The 24,041-nt window shown below is 38.2% G+C and overlaps 1 protein-coding gene across 5 annotated transcripts in view; it reads left to right on the forward strand.

Annotated features, from left to right (window-relative positions):
- The window catches only part of TBC1D32 (TBC1 domain family member 32), a 279,831-nt gene that overhangs the window by 140,273 nt on the left and 115,517 nt on the right, over positions 1-24,041 (forward strand). For all 5 annotated transcript variants that reach the window (XM_075554618.1, XM_075554617.1, XM_075554615.1 and 2 more), the window contains one exon: positions 19,383-19,471. In XM_075554618.1, coding sequence (XP_075410733.1) covers positions 19,383-19,471 — 89 coding nt within the window. The remainder of the gene's footprint in view (positions 1-19,382; positions 19,472-24,041) is intronic.

The raw sequence follows: 24,041 nt of genomic DNA on the forward strand, positions 1-24,041 counted from the left end.
TAAAATGAGACAGTCGGCTTCCATAAAGAGTATAGCATTGGAAATCCTATGTGGCAGTTGTCTTTCCTCCAGGGTCACTGTGAGTTGGAATCTCCTTGAATATATGCAGTAACGAATATTCATAGCAAGCATACATATATTCGAGGAACTCCAGTGGAGCAACCATGGAAGACTTTGGTCTCTAACCCACCCAGTGGCTCTCCGAGAGGAAGACAGAGTGATATGCTTCCTGGAAAATACTACTCTTGTCAAATGGAGTCACTGTCTGTCAGCAATCAATAAGATGGCACACACAGCCTAGATGTGTGTATGTATACATATGTTGCTGTGTGCTGTCTCTGTCTCTCTGTATACTCATACATATGTTCTTTTCCTGTTTTGTTATGAAAAGATGGCACGGTATAAATAATCTCCTTACCCTTTTCATTTTACTCCATATTCAAATCTTTTAAAAAAATACTTCCATAGTACTCCATATGTGGATGTTCTAAACTTATTCATCCAGTTGCCTTTTTTTCCCCTGGACACTTTGGTTCTTTAAAGTGTATAATTGGTGGAAAAATTAATATGTTTCTATGTACCAGTGTGGTTGTCTTTGTTTTCTGTTGCTGTGTAACACATTCCTACAAACTTATTAACTTAAAACAATACCTATTTATTAACTCAAAACTCTGTACATCAGAAGTTAGGTGTTTCATGACAGAGCTAAGTGCATAGCTTATCTCTCATAAGACTGAAATTAAGGAAGGAATTGGGCTTATTTGCACCTGATATTCCAGGAAAAACATGTCCCCAACTTTATTCCTGTTGTTGGTATAATGTAATTCTTTACAATTGTGGAACTGAAGTCTGTGGCTGTTGGCAGACACACTTCCAGCTCCTGCAGTTACTCTGGGTTTTCTTCACTAGACATCCCAACTGTGCAGTGGAGAACATCCTTGGAATCAAACTTCTCTCATGCTTCACCTCTGGCTGACTTCTCTTGTGTCCATTCAGAGAAAATTCATTGCACTTCAAGGAAGCCCTGGCATTGTAATTGTTACGAGCTGGGATGCGATTCACATGGTCGCCTATGCGAACCAACAGCAGCCCCATGGGAGAAAGACTGGACTTTCTGTCCTGTCAACAGTTACAGTCTCTGAAACCCAGAGGGGGTCACTACGAGTCAGCATGGACTCGAAGGCAGTGAGGGGTTTCTGTGGTTTGTTTGTTTTGGTGAAGCCTATTCCAATAATGTCTGTACCTTAAAGTCAACTGATTAAGAACTTTAATTATCTCCACAATATCCTCCCACAGAAGTACCTGCCCTAGTGTTTGATTGAATAACCAGAGTCTGGGGAATTGGTTTTATCTTAAAATTCTGCTGACTAAAGTATATTTGAGATAGGTTTCTAGACATGAGATCATTGGGCTGAAGCTAATTTCAGATGTGCTATTACTAGGCTTTGCTTAATTTCCTTCTGTAGGGAATGATATGTTTGTATTTCCTTCAACAAAATATTATAATGACTGCGTCCTGAATGCTTCACTAAGATTGTGTTGTTCAAACTTTAGTTTTTGTCTGTCTGACAAATGAAAAATGTTAATTTGTGTTTTCTAATTATGAATAGAGCATCATTTCATGTTTAATAGTCAGGACCATTGATAGTTCTTCTGTTAACTGTATTTGTTTATTTGTGCTGTTCCTTTTCTTCTCAATTTTAAGGCTTTTTAAAAAAAGACTTAAGACCTATAGCTTTTCTTGTTTTCATGTTGTATTTGTATTAAAATGCGGGTCCCTGCAAACAAGTATGAAATTGTACTGTAGGAAATTAAGTGAGAATGAGACAAATTACCCTTTCCCCATAATTTTCTTTTGCTTTCTAATTCCTATCACTTAATTTTCTGTTATTTGATAGGCTGTGCATAGAATGATAATTTGTATCCTTTCAAAGGATTTGCTGAAATCATATATCTGCAAATACAAGTTTGTCTGGAGTAAAGCCTTTATTTGAAAAATGTTACCAGTTACGTACAGGTGATCATATGGAAGTAGGCCAGGGCCTATTCTTTTTGAATGACCTTTAATAAAAACAGAGACACAGTTGGGGTAGACATCATTTTAAACTATATCTGCAACCAATGGATTCCAGGAAGCTCCTAGAAACGATCAGAGACAGAGAATTCTTCCTTTCCCAGGCCCCATGGAAGGAATTCACCCGACCAGTACCCATTTGAGACTGTCACCTTCACAGCTGGGAGACAATGCACTTCTGTTCTTTGAAACCACCATTTTTTCTGTCTTTTGGTTTACCAGTCCTGAGAAACTAAGTTTGGTAGTGGGGTGGGGATGATTTTATTACAAAACAAAACAAAAACCCTTAAAGATATGGAAGTGGCTTTGGGAATTTTTACAGTGCCCAATAGTAAAGGCCTAGGTAGCCTTGAAGACTGAGCGTGTAGACTTATATGTACTACAGGTGATTCTGGTGAGGGCGCAGAAAGAAATGAAGAGAGAGAATATTTATACTATAATTAACAGAATATTGCTAGAAATGTGCACATTAAATGTTTTTGTGATGAGACCTTAAAGAGAAATTATTATTTCATTAGACATAAAACCAAGGTAATTGTTTTTATAAGGTAGCAAAGAACTCGACTGAGTTATGTTTATGTGTTTGTGGACTCTAGAACTGGTAGGTGGTGACCGTGGATACTTTGTAAGGTGTCTAAAAAAATTGTGTAGGTACAAGCCCTTCTCTCCCCGCTGCTTACAATGAAAGGCGAGAGGGAAAAGACTGAGAAGTGAACTGCATAAAATGGAGTTTGGGGAGGAGGGGAGGAAGGGGGAACCTATTGCAATGATCAACATATAGACACCCCCCCACCACCACACACACACACCGAAGAGGATGCACACAGAAATGTGGGTGAAGGGAGACAGCGATTGGCATAAGATATTAAAATAATTATAACTTGTAATTTATCAAGGGGTCACAAGGGTGAGAGAGGGGTGAGAAAGAAGAGTAGCTGATACCAAGGGCTCAAATATGTGCAGATATACTTGTTACATTTGTTAGCTAGACACATGGGTAGACTGGAGAAACAACTCTAGCGAGACTCATTTGTGTATGAGAAAGAGATTTATATAAAAGAGCAATTTATATTGAGAATACATCCTAGCCCAGTCCAGATCAAGTCCATAAGTCTGACATTAGCCCATATGTCTGATACAAATTTATAAATTCCTCTTCAGACTCATGTAGCCATGCAATGACACTGAATGCAGGAAGATTACAGGCCAGTGGGTGAAAGGTCTTGTAGATCCAATGGCAGTGGAAGCATCTTAATGCTGGTAGGAGTTGCCATGTGGCTCTTCCAGCTTCCGGGCTCTAGTGTAGCTCCCTGTGTCTTGTCAATAGGAAGACCAAGGAGAGAGAGAGAGAGAGAAAGAGAGAGAGAGAGAGAGAGAGAGAGAGAGAGAGAGTTAGAGTTCTGCCTCCAGGGAGGAATTTAATCTCTTTTGAGTCTCCAAATGAGGTCATCAAACTGTGCCCTGATTGTTAGGCTAGACTCCACCTTTTCAGAAATTGACAGGAGATTATGTAACTGCCACAATGCAATTGATGTATGGATTGTTATAAGAGATGTAAGAGCCCCCAATAAAATGATCTTTAACAAAAAGGGGAAAAAAGGAAAAAATGGAGTTCAAATTAGAAGATTTAGAGCATTTGTAGCCAATCTATGTGGTATAATCAATGCAAGCATTCTCTGCAGAGGATGCCAATGGTCTGACTACAGGAATGTTTTGTAAATACATAGTATCTCAGCAGAAACATAGACAGTGTAAGACTGAAGAGGGTAGACGTGGGATGGAATGAAAGAAAGCTATCTACAGCAAGGAAGTGGGCTGTGAAGTTGTTTGACTGTGAACATATGACATCCTTTTAAAAAATGAAAAGACCGTTCTAGCCAGTCGGGCTCTCAGCATGAGTCAGACAGGTAGAGCAGCCACTTTCTCAGTGCCAGTGTGGGATGACAACCTTGGTTTTAGAAGGTGAACTGCTGGCCTGGTGGGCTAAGAGGACGGGGTCAGACAACAGTTGAAGTTTCAGAGGACGAGGATTCTTTCAAGCTTGAAGTCGAATGGAATTGGCCCTGCTGGATGTTGGGCTTAATTGGTACCTATCACCCATTTCTGCTTCCAGTTTCTCCGTTTCGGAGTAGAGATGCTTCTCTTTATACTTCACCACTGTCCTTTGAAAGCAGATGACTTGCATTGTAGGTTTCACAGACGCAGCATACATGGAGAAGGATTTTGTCCCAGGATGGACCCATCTAGGGCCCCCTTCATTCCTGATATATATTTAAGATGTAAGGTTTTCTATCTAGGATTAAGAGTTTCAGGATGTGGGAATTGAGTGAATGGGAGTAGCAAATGTTGGAGGACTGGATTTTTCTTTTTTTGGGGTGGACCAGAACATAGTAATTTGTGTCTCTCCAAAATATGTGTTGAAATCTTAATATTCCTACTCCCAATTCCGGTAAATGTGACCTTGTTTGAAAATAATGTTTTTGTTTTCTTTTTTTACATTCAAGGTATAACAATATAATTTTATTTTTTAAAGTTTTTGGTACCTGTATACACAGCAAAACTTGCTCACACGTAACACTTTCTAGACATAGAGTTCAATGATATGGTTACATTCTTTCATATTGTATCAATGTTTGCATTATTTTGTTTTATTTATTTCACTTCCATTGACTTAATGTCTTTGACCTCCAGCATCATTTGTATTTTAAAAGATTCTGCCCTTTTGTCTTAACTTTTTTTAAAAAGAGAACAATATTCAAGGATGACAATTTTTATTTTTTAAGCTGAACTGTTTTTCAAAAATATAAAGATGACTTCATGGAATTGTTTTAAGGCTTCAAGAGTGACTTAAGTTTCAGGGACTGCTCTAGACTGAGCAGGTCCAATGAGTCTGAACTTTTTAAGACTGTGAAGATAGGTTCTACATGTTTCCTACATTTCCGATGTGAATCACCTATTATGCCCTCGATCAGAAAACTCAGTAGTGGAACTGAGCATCATCTGATGCTTTGGGGCTCAAAGTAGAGGAGGCAGCAGTGTATGAGGACAAACTTGAACTCTGGCTCCTTCTTTGACTCATGGGTTTCCTTTTTTCAGTTATGTCTGAGAAAAACAGAAACCAAATACTGTGTCTTAGATGAACACCCATAAACTTTTATGATTTCAGAAACTACTCGCCATATAGGAAGTAGAACACAAACTTTTAAAACTATATTATACTTACTGTCTGGATTGTTCTACAAGACCATGTCAATAGGTTGTTTCTTTTATGGTGTTAGCAGTTAGGTTTGTATGAGGTCTTACTGGAGTAGAGTAGGTCCTAATCTCTTCTGACTATATCTTATAAAATCAGATACTAGATCGAGAGATCCTATGGACTAGATGCCATATGAATATATATCTGCAAGCCAAGGAAAGTCAAGACACAAGGCCTAATAGAACCTTGAGTAGATAAGGAAAAGTCTTCCCATAGAGGAGAAGGAAATTGGCCCTTTTCACCCCCTACATTTGCACTCCTAGCCTCCAGAATCATGAATTTCCATAACTTTTCATTCTTTAAATACATTTTGTTTAAAGCTGCCCTCTTTGGAGAATTTTGTTGTGGAAGTTCAAGGGAACTAGGATAATTTTGTTTATTAAATAAACTCAATTTTATTTGGTTTGTGTCAGAAAATAATTCTATTTACCTATGAAGCCAACTTGCAGGAGTAGTAGGGACATTCGGAAATAGGACAGTGAATGTAATTAGGCCCACATTGATCTGTTTCTTGGTCTCAGTCTCTCTCCTCTTTCTTTCTGTTTCCCGTCTTAGTGCCATTGTTAGACCAACATTATGTAGTTTTAAAGAGTTTATATTTGTAAGACAGCAGTCCTACAATAGATTTTTTTTCTTATTAACCATGTGACCTTTGGCAGTTAGACGTCAGTTTTCTGTTGAAGGAGAATAAGCACACATTTTTACTTCAAGGCTATTGTAAGGATGCAGTTAACTGGATTAAGAAAAGTATTAAAATGCTAAGACCACTGCCTGGCAGTGGTTGCCTAATTTATAGTTTGTTGTTATCCTTATGATTAGTGGTATTTACTTTTTCAGGTGGCATTTTCTATAGAACGTGTGAGACTACCTGCTACTCTGTGATGACATCGCCACTCTCAAATTGGAGATGGTTATTTTTCTCTGCATTCCTCATTTAAAAATTCCAGTAGAAGTATCTTGACTTGGCTGATGGTCAGAAGCCAATAAACTAATCAGTCAGAAGCCACTACTAGGCATATAGAGGGTGGAGTACTTGGCTTCCCAGTACTGGCAGCCTCAACGAGCTGTTTCTTAAGAAAAGGTCACGTAGCAAAAACGCAGACATTGGAACAATTGTAAACAGAGTAGGCATGTAAATGTATATCTATTTGTGCAAAATGAATTCTCCTCTTTCTTTTTTCCAATCTTGCTTTCAGCCTAGAGTACTGCATTATTGAATGGGGTCTCGAGAAGAGCAATGTCTTTCCAAAAGACAAAGTCTCAGACTACTTTTTGTGAGTCCCAGGCCTTGCTTGCATTAGCATGTTGCTAGGCAGCTGTTTCTTGATTTTGGAAGCTGATTGCCTTATTGACACGTGTTACAGTGCTTATAAACTGAAGCTCTCCATAAGGCAGGCTTCCCAGGAGTTTCATTTCCTTCCCTAAGTGGTGATCCATCAATGTAATCCTCTTTGAAGAAGAAATTATTTACTGTAACATTTGTTCTCAGAAAATGCATTATCATTGATAGATTGCGGCAATCTACTCTTCTATTAGTTTGTTGGTAATACATTCGCTATCATTTTTATTCTTACTGTATGTAGTACTTAGACTGAGAAGCTGAATTTAAGAGTCACAAAGCATCACTGGCTATTTAATAGTGTGAGCTTCGTGCTATATTTAGATAGCTGCCAATTTTACCATCACCTATATTTTACCCGGCTGCTGGAGAAAGTTCTGTGGTCCTCCTTTCTGGCACGACTATGCACAGACCAATCAGTAGCCTTTTCTCTCGGAGTAATGAAGATTAGTGATCCGCAATAAATTCTAGATTATTTTGTGAAGATTAACTATGTTAAAATCATGATAATTCATTTTTATAAAATCATAATAACAGCAGGTAATTAATATATATATATATGTATATATACACACAGGAAGAACTACTATCATTACAACCACTATTTGAAGAACTGTACTGTAGAGTACTTTCCTAAGAGTGTCCAAATGACTGAGTAACTCAGAAGGGCTCCCGTGGCCGAGACTGGCCCCTTGTAGTTACGTCAGGCCTGCAGGACTGTCAGAATAGTAAGATTAGGGAAAGAGAGAGGGAGAGATGAGTTCTCTAAACATACAGTGGAGAATATGAATATGAGCTGCTTAACTTAAGCTCTAGTATAATCTTTGGAACAAAGAATGTCCACCTAAGATGCAGGCAACAACCAACGGTCTTACCATGTAGTAATCTTTACTGCTCTTCATGGATAGGCAATTCATTTAATATGTGCTTTCTGTTGACTCTTGTGCTAACATGTTTCACATTTTTCAGTATATCTGCACATTTATAAATGCATTCTAAATGTAAGGTGTAATTTCATAAGCTAAGCTTAAACAAAATCCATTTTTTAAAGTATCTCTGAGATTTAATTACCCATGATTTCACTTCTATATTTTAACTTGTGTTCATAGGGTATTTGCAGCATCACCGACCAGTTGTTGCTGTTGTTAGTTTTCCCATGTGCACACAGTGTACGTGCTCCATACTGTTTTCCCATGTGTACACACTATAAGTGCTCCATACTATTTTCAAGGCTGTGATCCTATGCTTGCCTTTTGAGGCCGCTCAGTGATTTTCAACTGCCAGCCTCTCAGATAGCATTCAGATGCTGAACCATCTTTATCACCCAGGGACTCCTTCCTCCTATGCATGTTGTTAGTGTCTTCACGTCAGCTTCAACTCACAGAGACGAGTAGTACCCCACTGCCCAGTCCTGTACCATGCTCACGATGGTTGCCATGTTTTAGCTTATTGGAACCACTAGGCCAATTCATCTCATTTTTCACCTCACCTTCTACTTTACCCAACCTTGTGTCCTTCTCCAATGCTGGGCTCCTCCTGCTTACTTATCTAAAGTAAGTGAGGCAAAGTTTTGCCAGCATTGCTTCTAAGAAGCATTTTGAGTAATTCCATTCAGGACAGATTTATTTGCTCTTCTGGTAGTCTATTGTATATTCAGCATTCTTTGCCAACACTATAATTTGAATGAGTCAATTATTGTTCAGATTTTCTTACTTATTGTTCAATTTCCCCATTTATCTGATGATTGAGAATATCCATCTTGGATCAAGGCAGCTTAGCTATCAAAGTAACATCTTTGCATTTTAGAGAAGTCTTTTACAGTAAGTTTGCCTAATGATATATGCTATTAGACATTAGGATTGGACAAACGCTCATTAACAATTTACCATATGCAGATGATACAACCTTGCTTTCTGAAAGTGAGGACCTGAAGCACTTGCTGATGAAAATCAATAACTTCAGCCTTCAATATGGACTACAACCCAATTTAAAGGAAGCCAAAATCCTCACAATGTGACTAATAGACGACATCATGATAAACAGAGAGACTATTGGAGTTGTCAAGGATTTCATTTTGCTTGGATCCACAGCCAATATTCATGGAAGCAGTAGTCAAGAAATCAAGCTGTGTTCATCTGGGCTGACTAGAGAAACAAATTCATAGACACTCATAAGTATATAAGAAAGAACTTAATATCAAAGAGCAATTGTACATTAAGAAAACATCCCAGCCTAGTCCAGGTTAAGGGCATAAATCCGATTATTAGCCCATGTGTTCATTACCAGTCTGTACATTCTTTTTCAAACTCATGTAGAACATGCCATGATACTGAATGCAGGAAGAAAGACCACAGGCCAGTGGTTGAACAGTCTTGTGGGTCCAATGGCGGTGGAAGCATCTCAGTGTTGGTGTGGGTCTCCATGTGGCTCCCCCAGCTCCAGGGCTTTGGCTTCAATAGCATAGCACTTCTAGCTTGTCAGCAGGAAAATGAAGCAGAGAAAGTCTCTCACCACCAGAGAGGAACACAGGTGAATCCTCTGGGAATACAGTTCCTAGAATCCTCAGGAGAAGGCCATGCCCACACAGGTCTCATTGGCTGTGACCTGATTGACAGGCTAGACTCCACCCCTCCACAGTTTGACAGGAGATTATATAATTACCACACAAACAACATAATACATTGGCCAAATCTTTTACACAGGACCTCATTAAAGTGTTGAAGAGCAAGGATGTCACTCTGAAAACTCAGGCATGCATGACTCACACGCTGGTATTTCCAGTCACCTGATATGCTCATGAATGTTGGACAGTAAGTGAGGAAAATCATAGAGGAATTAATGTATTTGAACCATATTGTTGGCCAAGAATACTGAAAATACCATGGAATGATAGAAGAACAACAAATTCTATCTTGGAAGTACAATCAGAATGCTGCTCAGAAGCAAGGATGGCAAGACTTTGCCTCACATGCTTTGTACATGTGTCTGCAGAGACCAGTTTCTGTAACAGGCCATCATGCTTGGTGAAATGGAGTCAGCATAGAAAAGGAAGACTGTCAAGGAGATGGATTGACACGGTGGCTGCCACAATTAGTTGAAACGTGACAACGATTGTGAAGATGGTGCAGAACCAGCGGTGTTTCATTCTGTTGTGAATTGGGTCTCTGTGAGCTGGAACTGACTCGCTGGCACTTAAAACCCAAACAACAACAACGATAATATGCTTCTTGATTTCTTGATTGGTACTTACATGGGCATCGAGTGTTAATACAAGAAGGAAACCCTTCACAACTTCAATTTATTTACTATTAACTGCTTCTCAGATTGTATAGTATAAATACATACATAGTATGTGTAGATATTCAAAGCTTGTATTCATACGTCATACATACACATAGTTATTCAGATATACTTATTCATACTATGTATGAATAACTAAGGTGAACTAGTACAACCAGAGCACACAGCTTTTCCAATGATAAACCATGCAATTCTCCCTTGTTCTCTTTTAATGATTGCCACTTGATCCATGTGTAAATTCCATATGAGCACAATTATGTGTTCTGGAATTATCTTTGTTTGCAATTCTAGCCATAATTTCTTATGATCCAGACAGTCAAATGCCTTCCCTAGTTGATAAAACACTTAATTTTCTCTGTGTTCAGCCAATGTCCAATGGACGTTAGCAAAAATAGTCCTTGTCCACATCCTCTCCTGCACTCATCATGAATTTCTGATAATTCCGTCATTTTTATGTTTAGCAAAATTTGCTACTATGTGATATTAATCATATTGTTGGAAAATGTCCACACTTTTCATCTTTCTTTGGAATGTGCATACATGCAAATATCTTCAAAACGTCTTGACTTAGGCAAGCAGACATTTTAACATTAAACATTACTTGTGTTTCTTGAGGCATCTTATTTTTTTTGTTCATTAAACTTTTGTTTAACTTATAATTGAAATAAGATTGTTTATATATCTTTATTTTCAAACAAGGAAGAATTAATATGTAATGGATATTTTAAAAATGAACAATCTAATTTAAATATCATCAAGATCTAAAAAGAATACTTTTAAAGTAAGAAATAGATGTTCAGTCCCTTAAGCCCTTCCATCTGGAGTTGTTTTTTTACTTTTAATAAATCATTTTATTGGGGGCTGAGGCATCTTATTTGATCTTCTGTGAATTCCCGTAGCCGTATATGTATTTTGCCAATGACTTCAGCGCAGCTTGTATGCCTTTCTTCAGTATCAGCAGTTCTGGTCACATGTCCCCTCCTGAAATGGCTCAGGCTTGACCTATTCTTTGTGTGGTGCAATGATTCTGTATTCCTTCCATCATCTTTTGCATCAATTTTTTTCACATAAAATTCTTCAGTATTTCAATTAGATTTATTTCTCTATCATCATAGATAAATATATTTACATATGTGCATGCCTTTATTTAGACCTCTATAAAGATCCTTTGCTTCCTAGTTCTTTCCTCTATTTCCTTTTACTTTCCTCTTGTCCTCCTCTCATGATCTGCTTCATTTGGGTTTCAGTAATTACTCTTGGTTACAGTGCCCTTGATGAAGCCCTACCAGGTCTCCTGCCCTCCTCACCACCAATTTTAGATCACTTGTTATTCCCTTGTTCCTGAGTTTGTTAACACCCACTTCCTTTCCCCTACCTCCCCTTCTCTCATGTCTCTCCAGAACCATTGGTTCCATTGTTTTCTCCACCAGTTTGTTTTTCCCACCTATCTTTTTTAGATAGACCTGCAGAGATAGTAATGTGCACAAAAATAAGACAGAGCAAAACAAAGCAACAAAACAACAACAAAAATCCAATAACAGAAAAAAGGAAAGAAAAGTCTGTAAATAGTTCGAGGTCTGTTTGTTGACTTTTAGGGTGTTTTCTGGTTGAGTCTGATGGGGTGCCAAGCCCTGGCCCCGACGTCTATTTTTGATATTCCCTCAGTACTTCCTTGCTTTGCTCCCCTTGCTGCTCGGCTGCACGCCCTTAGTGTTTTGCCTTGGTGTGTGGAGTTAGATCCGGTTCAACTCCTATACTGTGTTTCCAGCGTGTTCCCCATAGAGGTATGACCCCAAAGGGTCAGTTAGGGATGTCATGTCTCCTAGTGGGGCTGGTCATATGGTCCTCTCTGTGCACTGGCTGCTTTGTGTAGGGATATCATCATCAGGGCTTGGTGGGTGAGGTAGTTAGTTTATTGTGCCAACCTGGCCGATAAACACATATGGGGTTAATTGAAGCGCGTAGGGATAAATGGCTCAGTGAGTCTCACCTTTCTAGTTCTCGGGTCCCTTGCTTTGTGATGGTCGGACCAGGGTGCAGCTGCCTTAGCCAGTTCTCTGCTTTAGCTGGCGAAGCTCACTTCCTGCAAGACATCCCTGAGGAGAAGCCACATGGACCTACCCTGATGCAGCCCTGGGTACTGGAGTACCTGTGTGGAGACCCCTGCCAGTGCTGAGATGCTTACACATTCACTGCCATATCTTTCCTCCTGCAGTCGGCATCATAGTGTGTGTTTTGTGAGATGGAGAAGTACTTTGTGGGTTGGTTTTGACATATGGGTGAATGGGTTAATGTTGGGCTTGCGGATTTGGGCAGCACTGGGTTGGGATGTTTTCTTGATGGGCCCTTAATCTTTATATAAAACTCTCTCTTATACATGAGTTTCTGTGGATTTGTTTCTCTAAAGTACCCAGACTAATACAGTGGGCCAGGATGCACTCTACACTCTCTGCCTTCCCATTTATTTTCTCCTGTGTTCTTTGATTAGATATGACCCTCTCCCTGAGAAGTAGCTTCAGTGCTGTTCTCTGAAGTAAATTCTTCTGGGAGGAGGGGCTGCTGTCCACGTAGTTTTGATTGGGGCTGCCCCCTGAAACCTCTCTATTGGTTCCCTGCTTCATGCTAATATGTTGCATTCACATCTTGGAACACCAGTTTGAAGTCTGGTCCTTCTTTCCCTGTGGAGATATAAATAATGCCCTCCCCTTGAGTGGGTTAGTGCCCTGTACCCCACGACCCATGTCTTCCACACCCCCTCCCCAACTTTAATAGCTGTCTACCATATGTGTCCCTGGATTTGGCCTGGCAACTCACATACTACCTGGACCTCACCCAGGCATGTTTGTATACAGTATCTTTTTCCCTATGCCCCTTTTGCAATTTTTTTTAAAGCTTTCCTCAGCAGACTCATGTTGTGATTGTCCTTTATGCTTGGCTTACTTAGCTTAGCCTAATTTCCTCCAGTTCTTCCCATGCAGTGATGTGCGTCATGCGTTCATCACTGAATTTTAGGGATGCATAGTACTCCACTGTATGTATGTACCACTGTTTTTGATCCATTCATCTGTTGATGGAAATTTGGGTTGTTTCTGACTCCTTGCAATTGCGAACTATGCTGCAATGAACATTGGAGCACAGATGTCTGACTGTGGTTTGTTTCTTGCCTCTTCTGGGTATATGCCCAGTAGGGAGATTGCTGGGTCGTATGGTAGCTCAGTCTCCATCTGTTTTAGATCTCGCCAGATCGATTTCCATAGTAGGTGTACATACTTACATGTCCACCAGTAGTGGAGGAGAGTTCCTATCTCATCACAGCCCCTCCAACACTTGTTGCTTTCTGATTTTTTGAATTGGGCTATCTTTGAGGGTGTTTGGTGGTATCTCATTGTCATTTGGATTTGCATATCAGGAACATTTTCTCATACGTTTATGGGCCATTTGGATTTCTGCCCTTGTTAAATTTCTGCTTAGGTCCGTTGCTCACCTCCTTCATGGGCAATTATTTTTTTTTTCTTCTGCAGCTTTTATTTTATTCAGTCAAGTTTCAGGATTTAACACATTTTAAAAATATATATTTAGTCTTTAAATGCATTCTCATACAGCTTACTAATAATTTTAATTTTTTAAAATTACAGTATAATAATTTTACTTTTTTAAAATTTATTTTTAAAATAATTTTATTGGAGGCTCATACAACTGGTATTATAATCCATCTATCCATCCATTGTGTCAAGCTCATTTGTACATTTCTTGCCATTGTCATTCTCAAAACATTTGATTTCTACTTGAGCCATTGACATCAGTTCCTCATTTCCCCCCTCCCTTCCAGCTTCCCCTCCCTCATGAACACTTGATAATTTATAAGCTACTATTATTTTGTCATATCTTAAAATGTCCGACGTCTTCCTTCACCCACTTTTCTTTTGTCCGTCCTCCATAGAGGAGGTTATATGTAGATCCTTGTAATCGCTTATCCCTTTCTAGCCCACCTTCCCTCCACTCTCCCAGTATCGTGGGACAATTAGTTTTTTTTTTCCTTTTGGAAGCTAACAGAGTGTCATAGATTTTAGTAATAAGGCCTTTGTCTAACGTTTCATTGCTAAAGATGTTTTCCAATCCATGGTCACTCATTATTTTCTTGGTAAAATCTTTTGATGTACACAGGTGTCTTATCTTCAGTATATCCCACTTATCAAGTTGTGACTCATTTGTGTTTTTGTCCTTCCCTATTTCTGATAGCCTATGGATTCCCTGCTCCAAAGTTGTCTGATTAGTCCCAATTCCCTCATTGGTGGCCTTAATAGTTTGGGTTTTTTACCTCAAGATGTCTGGTCTACCTTGAGTTTATTCTTGTACGTGGAGTGAGGAAAGGGTCTTGCTTCATTTTTCTATGAGTAGATATCCATTTTTTCCCAGCACCACTTGTTAGAGAGGGCATCTGCTTCCCATTTGTTCTTTTTGTCAGGTATGTCCCTAGATATTTCTATTTGTTCTTGGCTATTGTGAAATGTACCATCTTTTTGTTCTCCTCTTCTGTGGTCTTATGTGATGTGTATAGCAGTCTGAAAGACTTCTGTTTGTTGATCTTGAATCCTGCCACTCTACTATATTCTTCTATTGCTTCCTATACTCTCCTTGTGGAATTTTTGGGATTTTCCATATATAAAATCATATCATATGCAAATAATGATAGTTTTACCTTTTCCTTCCCCAGGCAAATACCTTTGATGTCTTTTCCTTGCCTTTTACTATTAGCTAAAACCTCCAGTATGATGTTAAATAAGAATGGAGACAAGGGGCATCCTTGTCTAGTCCCCTTTTTCAGTGGGATTGTGTTCATCATTTCTCCATTGACTACCATGTTGGCTGTTGGTTTTTCATGTCTAGTTTGTATTATCTTGAGGAATTTTCCTTCTATTCCTATCTTCTTGTGTGTCTTAAACAGGAATTTGTGTTGGATGTTGTTGAATGTTTTTCCCACATCTATCTATATTATCATGTGGTTCTTATAGTTTTTTATGTCAATGTGGTAAATGATACTAATTGGCTTGCATACGTTGAACCATCCCTGCATCAATTATATGAATCAAACTTCATCCTGGTGAATTGTTTGTTTTATATACTTTTGTATTCTATTGACAAGTATTTTGTTAAGGATTTTTGCATCCATGTTCATTAAGGATATTGGTCTGCTGTTATACATTTTTGTGGCATTCCTACCTGGTTTTGGTATCAGAGTTACAATAACTTCATAGAAGGATTTTGCTGTCTTTTTCTGCGTCAGTTTAGGATTGGTGTCAGTTCTTCCCTGAATGCTTGGTAGAATTCTCCTGTGAAGCCATGTGGTCCAGGGGATTTTTTGTTGGTAATCCCTTGATAACCTTATCTATTTCTTCTATTGCTATGGGTCTGTTGAGATTCTTGACATCCATCAGGGATTGTCTAGGGAGGGATTGTTTTTCCAAGAATTTGTCCATATCTTCAAAGTCGTTGAATTCATTGGCGTTCAGTCCTGCTTAGTACTGTGCATTCATCCTTTGCATTTCATTAGGGTCTGTTATAATATCTCCGGTTTCGTCCTTTATCCTTGCTATTGAAATTTGTTCTTTCCTTTCTTTGGTTAGGTTTGGCAGTGATTTGTTGATTTTCCGTATCCTTTCAAAGAACCAACTTTTAGTAGCATTAATTTTTTCATAGTTTTTAATTTTCCTTCTGAATATTAGCCCTGATTTTTATTATTTCTTTTCTTTTGCTATTAGTGGGGTTGTCCTGTTGACACTGCAGTAGTTGCTGTAATTTTGTGCCAGAATATCAATCATAAGTTTCTCTTCCTTTTCCATGTGTGCATATATTGCTATGAAACTTCCTCTGATAATTGCTTTTACTGTGTTCCATGAGTTTTGGTGCATCATGTTCTCATTCTCATTGGTTTTAGAAATTTCCAATTTTTTTTCTCTGATCTGGACCAGTACACACTCATTTTTCAATAGAGTTATTTATCCTCCAATTGTTTGCTTTCGTTTTCATTTTCCTTTTGTTGATTTCCAGCCTTATGGCACAGTGGTCAGAGAGAGAGGTCTGTATGATATCTATGTGCTTAAATTTATGCAGATTAGCTGTATGCCCCAACATGTGGTCTATCTTCCATATAGGCCATGTGGGCTTGAAAATAATGTGAATTTTTAAATATTTGGATGAAGAGCTCTGTAAATATCTATCAGGTCAAATTGTCTAATTGTAGTGTTTAGATCTCTAGCCTCCTTGTTGAGTTTCTTTCCCTGTGGTCTGTCTTTTGCAGAGAGCTGCGTATTGAAGTCATCTACTATAATTGTTGAGCTTGTGATTTCTTTTTTCATCTTTTGGAGAATTTGTTTGACATATTCAGAGGGTCTCTCGTTCGGGGAATATATGTTTAAAATGCATAGTGGTTATTTATCTACCATTCCCTTGAGCATTACACAGGGTCCCTCCTTATTTCTTTTTATGGTTTGCACTTTGCGGTCAATTTTATTCAAGATTACAAGTGCAACCCTGCTTTTTTTGAATTGCTCTTTGCTTGATATACTTTTCTCCAGCCTTTGTTTCTCAGTCTAATTTTGTCTGTAGTCTTGAGATGTGTCTCCTGTAGGCAGCTGATTGATGGGTTATGTTTTCTAAGTCAATCTGTTAGCCTCAAACTTTTAATGCATGAGTTCAGTCCATTGATATTTAGGGCACTTATCTCCATCTATGAACTCTGTGATCTCATCTTATATCTTCTTTGTTGGGGGGTTTTCTACGTCCTTTTCTTATCATCGTGTTGTGCGTGTGTGTGTGTGTGTGTGTGTGTGTGTGTGTTTTATTCTTGACTTCTTTCTACCCTTAATCCAATGTTATCTTGGACACTGTTTTCTCTTTGTTGCCCTCTTTGTGGAGTTGTTCTATGTGACGGACTCTTATTTATGTTTGGTGAGTGTTGCTCTGCCCATACTGGGTCAGCAAGGATCTTTTGTAGGGCTGTGTTTCTTCTTACATATTCTTTGAGATTTTCCTTGTCTGTGAAGACTCTAACTTCTCTAAATATTAAGGTTGATTCTACTTAGGAGACAGCATTCTCACATCCTATTTTGAGTGCCTTTTAAGCAGTTTGTTTTATGGTGTTCTATTCTTATATACACATTTTTCATTGACTAATTTTTGGAAACATATTGGCAGACCTTTTTCATAGTATATCTTAGTCTTTGAAACTTCCCCTTAATGAATGACCCTTCTTATTTGAAACACATAGTACAGTTTCCAGTATCATAGAAACTTGCCCTCCACCACAGAAAATGTTTTATCTTTTTAAAAAATTATCTGACGTTTACTTCTTATTAAACGCTTCCTTCTTTTTACCAGGTAACTGAACCATGAATGAAACAAGTATTTGTATACAAATATATTTCTCAGGCCTGAACCCAAATACATACATAAAAGCTGGACATTATAAAAAGAAAGGCTATTAGAATGTCCACAACGGTTTGGTTTGCTTAAATTGACAATGCATGGGACTACTAGTGGAATCTACATTTTGTCACTAGGTTGTCTTACAAATATTTGCATCAGTGGTTTTTAAGTAACCAGAACATTTTGGACATAATTTGAGCAGTAACCCATACTCAGAATAATGATTTAATTGATGTAGGGTAGAACCTAGGTACCAACATGTTGGATTAAGTTCCCTATGTAATTCCATGGTTCAACTATGGTTGAAAACCATTGATATACATGAACTGAGACTATCTATTACAATATTTCAAATAGCTTCTATATAAATTATTTTATATGTTCTTTAAATGCTTCACATTTGTGGACTCCATCTTTGCCTCTTAAATTAATTTACATTTAAAAAAAATTGTAAGTAAACTAGTTCCTCCTTACCCAATATTTTATTCTGCTATTTTAGTTACCTGTGATTGGCCAACTATCGTCTGAAAATACTAATTAGAAATTTCAGTTACAAATAATTCATAAGTTCTAATTGCCTAATACTCTTAGTTATGTTATAAAATTTCATTCCATATTGCTCTGTGCCATCTGGGATTTGAATCATCCCTTTGTCTAGAGTAAACGCACTTTATGGTACTTTCCCTTTAGTTACTTGGTAGCCAACTACATTATTAGATTCTGTGTTGTACTACTGCAGTGCTTCTATTCAAGTAATCCATACTTTACTTAATTATTTTTCTATTTTATTATTGGTATTATTGTATCTTATAGTCATTTTACTGTGTTCAATTTATTATTCTTATTGCTGTGCCTCACAGTTATCTTACTGTGCCTAATGTATCAATTAAAGTTGATCAAAGGTCTGTATGCATAGGAAAAAACATAATCAAAGTGTGTGGAGTGTGGTACAGGCATCCATTGTATTGTTGGGAAGCGCTGTTGAAGGACTTCTGATTCACAGTGAACCTGCGAATAACATAATGAAAAACTGCCTGTCCCTTGCCATCTCCACGATCTCTCCTATTTGTGAGCAATAAAAGACGAAAACCCTCAATGAGATAGATTGATACAGTAGCTGCAAGAATGGGCTCAAACATAGGAAAGACATTCTTTAGTGTTCTTATCATATCCCTACTTGAATAAGGGGTGGGAACGTGGGGTTGGGGGTTGGGGTGGACATACTACTGGCTGTGTAAGCTGTTCACACAGTTCTTGAGTGAGATATAATAACCAGTTCTCCACTGTGACTAAGGATCCATGTTGACTCAATGAATAAGAGATGGCTGCTAGCTGGAAGATTGGTCAACCACTAGCCACTCCATGGGAGAAAGTGCCTGCCAGTCTCTTCAAAGAGAGATTACAGTCGAAACCCTCTGGAGTAGTTTTACCCTGCCCTCTAAGGGCACTACGGAGCCCTGGTAGTGGAGTCATTATGTGTTGGGCTGCACCTGCAAGGTCAGCAGTTCAAAACCAGTAGGTCCTCTAAGAGAGAAGGACAGGGATTTCTATTCCCATAAAGAGTTACAGTCTTGAGACCCCAATAAAATTATTTAAAAAAATAAAGAGTTACAGTCTTGGAAACCCACAGAGATATTTCTACTCTGTCCTGTTAAGGTTACTATGAGTTGGCATCAGCTTGTTGGCTGTAAGCTTGGTTTTGGGTTATAAGGTCACTATTTTTTAGAATTGACTTGTTGACAGACAGCAACCACCACCACATTGGCTGAACATTAGATTAACTTGGGAATTTTCATAAATTTAGTGCTTAGGCCACAATATCCATGAATTAATTCAGATTTGTTCAGGTAGAACCCCAGCATCATATTTTTCAACTTCCCAGGTGTTTCAATGTCAAGTTTCTGGATCATGAATTTAAATAAATCTTTTATATTTGTTTTTAAGTTGTTTGGTAAAGCATAGCCTTACTCTTAGTATTTCTCTTTCAGGATATTATTGATAGACTTATAATTTTGAATTCTGAAGCTAAGATTCATTCATTATTTAACTATGAACAATCACATATCTTTGGACTAAGGTAAGATGTTAAATTTTATTTCAGATATTTAATTTTCTGTATTGAATATGCTTTTATACATATTTTATATACTTTAACAGTATTTTAAATGAACTATTTTAAAACCAAACTGCAGATAATTTGTCTTCCTCTAACATTATAGACAAAAATTGTAACCATTAAATTTTTTAATGTTGCATATTATTCCATTTGTCTATGTAGCAATGCTTATCTATACTACCACTGGGTATTTAGATTTTTTCCATCTTTTCATTATTGTGAATAGTGCTGTGATGAACAAGGTGTGCGTATTAACTGTTCATGTCACAGTATTTACTTCTCAGGGATATATACCAAATAGAGGAATTGCTAAGTCATATGGTATTTCTATTCCCAACTTTTTGGTGAAGTGGTACACTGTGTCCGTAGTGTTTTCACTAATTGACAGTTCTCAGTCAGCATTTGTTGTTTGAACGCAGGGATAAGTGATATCTCATTGCTGTTTTGATTTGCATCTCTGGAGAGCATTCTTACGTGTGTGTTGGCTACCTGAATATCTTCTTTGATGATGGGTCTGTTCATGTCCTTTGCCCATGTTTTAATTTGGGTTGTTTGTCTTTTTTCTTATTGAAGTCTTTTCTTTAAACAAAGTAATGTTTTCCTTTTACAAAGGCATTATTTCACTATTTGTGTATTTGAAGTAATATTTTATTGTATTTTTGAAAAAGTTTATACAAAAAATTAAGTTATCATATGAGAATTTCTACACAAGTTGTTTAATCAGATTAGTTATATTTTCACATTGTCTCAACATTTTCATTAATTGTATTCTGGTTGTTTTGTTGGATTTTTGCAGCTTATTTTCATAATACTCTTAAAAATATAATGTCCAATTACATTTATAACCTATACATATTAGGTTAGATAATTTACTTTCAGTATTCTGCTAAATTCTATCATTGTTCATGTAGTCCAATTATATATGTAAGAACTTGGTATATAAATCTTGTAATTTTGTGTGATTTGAAGTTTTACTGATATCTTCCTCTTCTACTTCCTAGGAACTTAAAAAATCAATTTTAACTTTATTATTGTAGCAATAATTTATTATAGGAGATTTAATACCAAAGTATTCCCAAAAAGTTGGAGATTATGTCCTAAATGCCAACTCTTCCAAGTGTTATTCCATTCCATTCCTCTGTCCAGTTCTCCCTTGAGTATACTCCCCTGAATTCCTATACTCTGCAATCCTCTGCAAGCCTCTCACAGAAACTCATGTGGTTGTGGGTGCTATTAAATCCCAAAACCAAAGTTCAGGCATAGCTTGAGCCAAATGCAGAGTCCAGAGGCAGAAGTCAAAAATAACTGAAAGTAAAAGTAGAATTTGTTTAATTAAATACTTTTATTGGGGGCTCTTACATCTCTTATCACAATCATCCATTCATCCATTGTGTCAAGCACATTTGTACATACGTTGCGATCATCATTGTCAAAGTATTTTCTTTCTACTTGAGCCCTTGATATCAGGTCCTCATTCCCCTCCTCCCCTCCCTCCCTCCTTCATGCACCCTTCATAAGTTATAGATTATTGTTTCCATATCTTACATCATCCTCTGTCACCCTTTACCCACTTTTCTGTTGCTCGTCCCCCTGGGAGGGGGTTATATGTTGATCCTTGTGGTTGATTCCCCCTTTCTCCCCACACCTTCCCTTATCCTCCTGGTATTTCTATTCTCATTGTTGGTTCTGAGGGGCTTATCTATCCTTGATTTCCTGAGTTTCAGCCTTTTATGTGTAGTGGTGTACACGTTCTGGTCAAATCTGATTTGTGAGGTCATGATACTGGAGGGGAGGAAGCATTAAAGAGCTAGAGGAAAGTTATATGTTTCATCGGTACTTTATTGCACCCTGACTGGCTCATCTCTTCCTTGTGACCCCTCTGTAAGGGTATGTCCAGTTGTCCACAGATGGGCCTTGAGTGTCTGTTCCATGCCCCCCCCCCAATTCACATTAGTGTGGTTTTATTCTGGGCCTTAGATGCCTGATCCCTGATATCATCGACACCTCGTGGTCAGACAGGCTGGTGTGCTTCTTCTATGTGCGCTTCATTGCTTCTCAGCTAGATAGATGCTTGGTTATCGTCAAGCCTTTAAGACCCCAGATGCAAACCAGAAATTCCTACTTCTACGAAAGCTCAGTTGGAAAACTGAGGTAACAAAAAAATGAGCCTTTGGTGGAGATTAAAAAAAATTATTTCAGCAGACTATGCTCCCAGAAAAAAACAAAGGAGCTTGACTTAAGTCACACCTTCCAGTAAAGTTGGGTGTAACATGCATCCTGATCCTGCAGTAAGAGAACTCCCTCTAAAATCGATCACAGACACAAAGGCTAGAATCTACAGTGCATTAGAAAATGGATAATGGCAATGAGAATATGGCTAGAAGGGCCATATTAAGTCATAGACTACAACTCAATTATACCGTTCTGTTCATGTCCCCTAATGTATCTATTGATCCTCACTGTATCTGTTTGTTGTTGCTGTTCAATTTAATTTAATTTTTCCTCTGCTTCCAAAAAACCCAACAAATAGCATTTAAAAAGTTTGCTCCACCTTCTTTGAGATTGTCACAACATTTAGATGAAGCTTTGAGGCTTAGTTAAATGTAAATTTTCACTTTTTAACATTACATTATATTTTAAATTCTGAATTTTTATTTGCCAAAATACTCATACAAATATTACAGTATCAATAACTAAGAAAGTTGTCAATTTAATTTGTTTTTCCACTGCTTTTTCCCTCATTTTCCATTGTGTCGTTCCTATCGGCTTTGTTTTTATATATTTCATCATACAGTGAAATAGAATATAACACACAGAGTTACTCTTGATTTTTCAGCAGAACTTAGTACGAGCTGTCACCACTTGTGCTCACCATTTACTCTTTAGACCACTTGATTTGCCTTTTTTGCAGCACTGCGCTAGAGCTGTTCATCTGCTCCTTCTAAAGTTAACCCTAACGCCCCCGCTCGTGAATAAATCTAGTCCACTCTTCTCTTTCTAACCCTCCTCTTGCGATTTACTGACAGTATCACTTGATACCATAGGTAATTTCTTTCTGCATAAGACTTTCCTTTGCTACTCTGGGGCCACACATACTTGTGACTGCGGGATTTATTCCCCTTTAAATTAATTAATTAAATTTTACTTGGGAGTTAAGGCGTATATCATGTATTTCCATAGTTCATTCACGTCAAGCAGTAGTCTACAACTGCGATCACAATCAAGTTTCCCAACATTCCTTTCCTCCCTGGGCTCCTTGACATCATTTCCCTTTTATGCAGCTTCTCTTACTTTGCATCCTCTAAGCAATTTCTACATGTTGAAATGTGAAGGGACTGAAAAAGTCCATGGAAAAGGCAATTAATAGATCGTGGAATTTTTTCAACGCAGTTTTTAAAGTCCCAATGGGCTTTTGGACTTTACATCCTACCTATCTTACAGTGGATCATAGCAAACTGTGGATCACATTATGAAGAATGGGAATTCCAGGAAAATTCTTGTGCGGATGTAGATCTTGAATATGGATCTATAGCCAGTCATCACAGGAAGTCCTAGTGGATCAGTGGCTGCACACTGGTCTGCCAGCCGAAAGGTCAGCAGTTTGAAACTACCACATACTTTATGAGAAAGATGAGGCTTTCTGCTCCCACGAAGGGCGTCTCAGAAACCCATCGGGGTAGTTCTGCGTGCTCCGTAGGGTTGTCAGGACTAGGAATTGACTCCTTGGCGGTACGTTTGGTTTGATTTTTTGGTGTACTTTCAAATCAGAACATATGCAGCAGGGTTGTATGCTTCCCCCTACTCATTTAAACTCCGTGCGAACAAATCATCCGAGAAACTAGCCTATATAAAGAAGAGAGCATCTATCAGGATCGGAAGAAGAGTCATGATCAACGTGCTATATGGAGATAGTATCGCCTTGCCTGGCAAAAGTGAAGTCCGCATACTGATAGGGTTAAGCCACTCCAGCCCTCAGCATGGGTTCCACCTGAGAGTGAAGAGGACGAAAGTCCTCACCCTGGTTGGTAAGAAATTATCATGATAATGGGGGATCATTCTACTGGGATCAAAAATGAACATTCCATGTAAAAGCAAAATATTATATGGTGTATTGTATTGGACACATCTGTAGCGAAGAACATTTCAAAGTTTAATAAAGCAGAGATGTCCGTTTATGTGCAAATATGCCTAACCCGATTGCCTTCTCAGAATGAGTGAGAAAGGAAGAAAGAAGCGGCATTGCTGTACCTGGAGTGTGGCCTTGGCATCGAGCACTAGCTGTGCAGCAGACTGCCCAGAGGGTGGACAGATGCTCTTAGAAGGCACACCACCAGGGTTTTCTTTAGAAGTGAAAAAGGCAGCACTTTGGCTTCCTAACTTTGGACCCTCCTCAACAAATAGCAATGGATAAAAAAAATAAAAGGACATTGCGTTTGGTAAAGTAAAGGATCTGTGAACACAAGGGAAACCCTCAGTGAGCTGATGGACACAAAAGCTGTACCTGTGCACTCAAACCTAGTGACAATCATAA

This window comes from Tenrec ecaudatus, chromosome 7 (assembly GCF_050624435.1).
Source record: "Tenrec ecaudatus isolate mTenEca1 chromosome 7, mTenEca1.hap1, whole genome shotgun sequence".
Taxonomy (NCBI): Eukaryota; Metazoa; Chordata; class Mammalia; order Afrosoricida; family Tenrecidae; genus Tenrec; species Tenrec ecaudatus.